Source organism: Lactuca saligna, chromosome 9 (assembly GCF_052625555.1).
Source record: "Lactuca saligna cultivar CGN05327 chromosome 9, ASM5262555v1, whole genome shotgun sequence".
In the NCBI taxonomy this organism is placed as follows: Eukaryota; Viridiplantae; Streptophyta; class Magnoliopsida; order Asterales; family Asteraceae; genus Lactuca; species Lactuca saligna.
In genome coordinates this window covers 174,033,396-174,036,696 of record NC_136425.1, presented here as the reverse complement: position 1 = coordinate 174,036,696, position 3,301 = coordinate 174,033,396, and the positions used below count along the sequence as shown (strand labels likewise).

At 37.3% G+C, this 3,301-nt stretch overlaps 1 protein-coding gene across 1 annotated transcript; it reads left to right on the top strand.

The window, feature by feature from the left end:
• The first annotated feature begins 377 nt into the window (after positions 1 to 377).
• On the top strand, positions 378 to 3,046 carry LOC145017136 (Tetratricopeptide repeat (TPR)-like superfamily protein). Its single transcript, XM_078975211.1, has 2 exons — positions 378 to 497; positions 578 to 3,046. The coding sequence occupies exon 2, from the start codon at positions 597 to 599 to the stop codon at positions 2,784 to 2,786; it is 2,190 nt and encodes a 729-aa protein (XP_078831337.1). The 5' UTR covers positions 378 to 497; positions 578 to 596; the 3' UTR covers positions 2,787 to 3,046.
• Positions 3,047 to 3,301: the final 255 nt, after the last annotated feature.

The window sequence follows — 3,301 nt, the reverse complement described above, 5'->3', positions numbered from 1 at the left end:
GAAGAAGAATTTGTTTTTTCAATACCTCTAGAGCAAATATTCTGTAACAACTCCACTACCATGTTTGAGTTCTGCTGGTTTTCCATAAAATGAAATTTTCGCTACTTTTTCTTGTGTCTCTTTTGGTAAGCAAAACCCTAAAAAAAATTCAAAAAGGGTAAGTTGGTAATTTTGATACTAAGTTACTCATAAGCCAAATCTTGTCAAATTAAAAATCTCACCTTGAATCCCACTTTGTTGTCAAGGCAAGAATGCCGATATGCTATCATGTCTTTCAAAGGAACCCAATCATGAGGCCTGTTCAGAAAATTAATAAATAATCTGAGGGGCATTTTGGTAAAAACAATACTAAACACCCCTTTTTGGTCCTCCCTCCCTTGGCCCTTGTTGTAGTTACTCAAACATGTTGTTCCGTCGCAACCCAGATCCCATGCCGCCTCCTGCCTACCGTCTGACGGTTCCACCGCCCTCCGCTACCGTCCGCCTCAACTCTCAAGGTATAAATTAGAAAAAGACCTTTTTCCTCTACAAGTCGCTCTTACACAGAAGTTCATTTTCTCAATCTTTGCAACATCAGAGCATCCCACAACTCGTCAATGGCAGCACCAAAAGGGTTACTCTCGCCAACAACGTCTCTCCGAACAAGAACAATAGCAGCTCCCGCTTCTCTTACAAAACCCCTTTCCACATACGCAGTAAAATCCCTCCAAACCCCATCAACACCACAAGAATCAGGACACATCGAAACGTTCTTAATCGAGAAGATTTTGATGCGTTTAAAACAAGGTAAGCTCAATTCCTCCAAAGATTATCTATTTCAATTAACCCCCTCTTCCTTTCTCGATGTCATTTATCATTGTCGTGATAATCCGCAACTGGGTCAAAAATTTCTTGACACGGTCGCCTCAAATCACCCGAAATTTAGGCATTCCTCTATCTCTTTGAGTGCGACAGTTCACGTACTTTCCAGGAATAGAAGGTTATCCGATGCCCAGGCTTTGTTGCTTAGAATGATTAGGAAGAGCGGCGTGTCACGCACCATGATCGTTGACTGTTTAATATCCACATACGAGAAATGTGGCTCCAGTCCCATCGTTTTTGATCTGTTGATTCGTACATATGTGCAAGCTAGGAAGTTAAGAGAAGGAGTGGAAGCCTTCAAATTAGTCACAAACAGGGGAATTTCTGTTCCGATAAACGGATGCAACACTGTTCTTGGAGGCCTTGTTAAGATCGGTTGGTTTGATTTAGCGTGGGAGGTTTACAATGATGTCGTTTCAAAAGGGGTTGTTCAATTCAACATCTATACAATGAACATTATGGTGAATGCCATTTGTAAGGATCATAACTTCAAAAAGGTAAAGCCTTTCTTGATTGAATTCGAGGCAAAAGGTATTTCCCCAGATATCGTGACCTATAATACATTGATAAACGGTTATTCACGTGTAGGCCTTCTCGATGAAGCTTTTGAACTCATGACCTCTATGCAAAGTAAAGGATTAAAACCGGGACTTTACACTTATAATTCGATTCTAAACGGGGTTTGTAAAACCAGGGGTTTGGAAAGAGCAAAAGAGATAGTAAAAGAAATGGTTCATAATGGGTTAAATCCCGACTCCACTACTTACAACGCCTTGTTAATCGAATGCTGTAAAAAGGGTAATTCTATGGAAGAAGCCGAAACCATTTTTCAAGAAATCTTGAACCAAAACGTGGGACCCGATATCTTGACTTATACCTCACTTATCGGGTTGTTTTCAAGATCCGGAAATCTCAATCGGGCTTTATTCTACTTCAAGAATATGAAAGATTCCGGGTTGACACCCGATAATGTTATTTACACAATTTTAATCAACGGGTTTTGCAAACACGGTGTGATGTCGGAAGCAATCAAGATTCGGGATGAAATGATTGATCGGGGTTGCGTTTTAGATGTTGTTACATATAATTCACTTTTAAACGGATTATGCAAAAGTAAAATGCTTCAAGAAGCCGATAAACTATTTGACGAGATGGTCGAACGAAGGGTATATCCGGATTTTTACACTTTCGCGACACTTATCAACGGGTACTCGAAAGAAGGAAACATGAAAAAAGCGGTTAATTTGTTTGAATCTATGATTCAAAGGAACATAAACCCTGATATCGTGACATATAACACTTTAATCGATGGGTTTTGTAAGGAAGGCGAGATGGAAAAAGCTAAAGATTTATGGAATGCTATGATATGTAAAAATATTTTCCCAAATTATATAACGTATAGTATTTTAATTAACGGGTTTTGTAACACGGGTCATGTGAATGAGGCGTTACGGATTTGGGACGAAATGGTCGCGAATGGGATCGGGCCCACAATTGTGACATGTAACACGATTATTAAAGGGTATTGTAGGGCAGGATTAGTTAAAGAGGCGGGTTTATTTTTTAATCGAATGGGGTTTAATAATGTTAGTGCTGATAGTGTTACGTATAATACTCTTATACATGGGTATTTGAAGGAAAATGATATGGATAAGGCGTTTGACTTGGTCAATGGGATGGAAAGTGAAGGGATTTTTCCGGATGTTGTTACGTATAATGTGATTCTTGATGGATTTTGTAGAAATGGGAGAATGGATGAAGCTAATATGGTTTATGGGAAGATGATTGAGAAAGGTTTGAAGCCTGATAGATCGACTTATGTATTGATGATAAATGGGTATGTTTCAAAGGAGAATATGAAGGAAGCTTTTAGGTTGCATGACCAAATGTTGGAGAGAGGGTTTGCGCCTGATGATAAGTTTTGATTTAGATGAACGTTCAAAACCACAAAAGAAGTTTATATTGGAATAGTAAAATTCCCAAATTGCCCCTCTTAATTCTTTTAATCACAGCTTTGTCATGCTGTGCTGTACCATGGATGATAATTACTATAAGACCATGAAACAGAAGATATAGGAGGACATAAACAACATAAAATTTTATCATCCGTAGTTATTGTTGATTAATATTTTTTTAGTCCACAAAATTATATATATGCTTGCAAAATAATGAGATTAAACCAAAATCTTTTAAGGAACTTCAAACATATACGTGTGATATAAACAACTATTATATTTAAGAAGCTACCATATGGTGTATTGAATAAATATTGATTGGCAATAATCGTTACATTTTATTTTTGCTTGTCTAGTAGTGTAACGAATGTCATATGCTTTAATCATAATTATTTAATTTTTGATTGGGCATGAATATTTTTGTTTATTTAAACCAGTTGGAGTTTTTAAAAAAAAAGTCTCTTTGTGTTCATATGGACTAGTAT

Excerpts from the sequence above, each read along its gene's own strand:
- LOC145017136 (XM_078975211.1), top strand. The coding sequence starts at position 597 with ATGGCAGCACCAAAAGGGTTACTCTCGCCAACAACGTCTCTCCGAACA.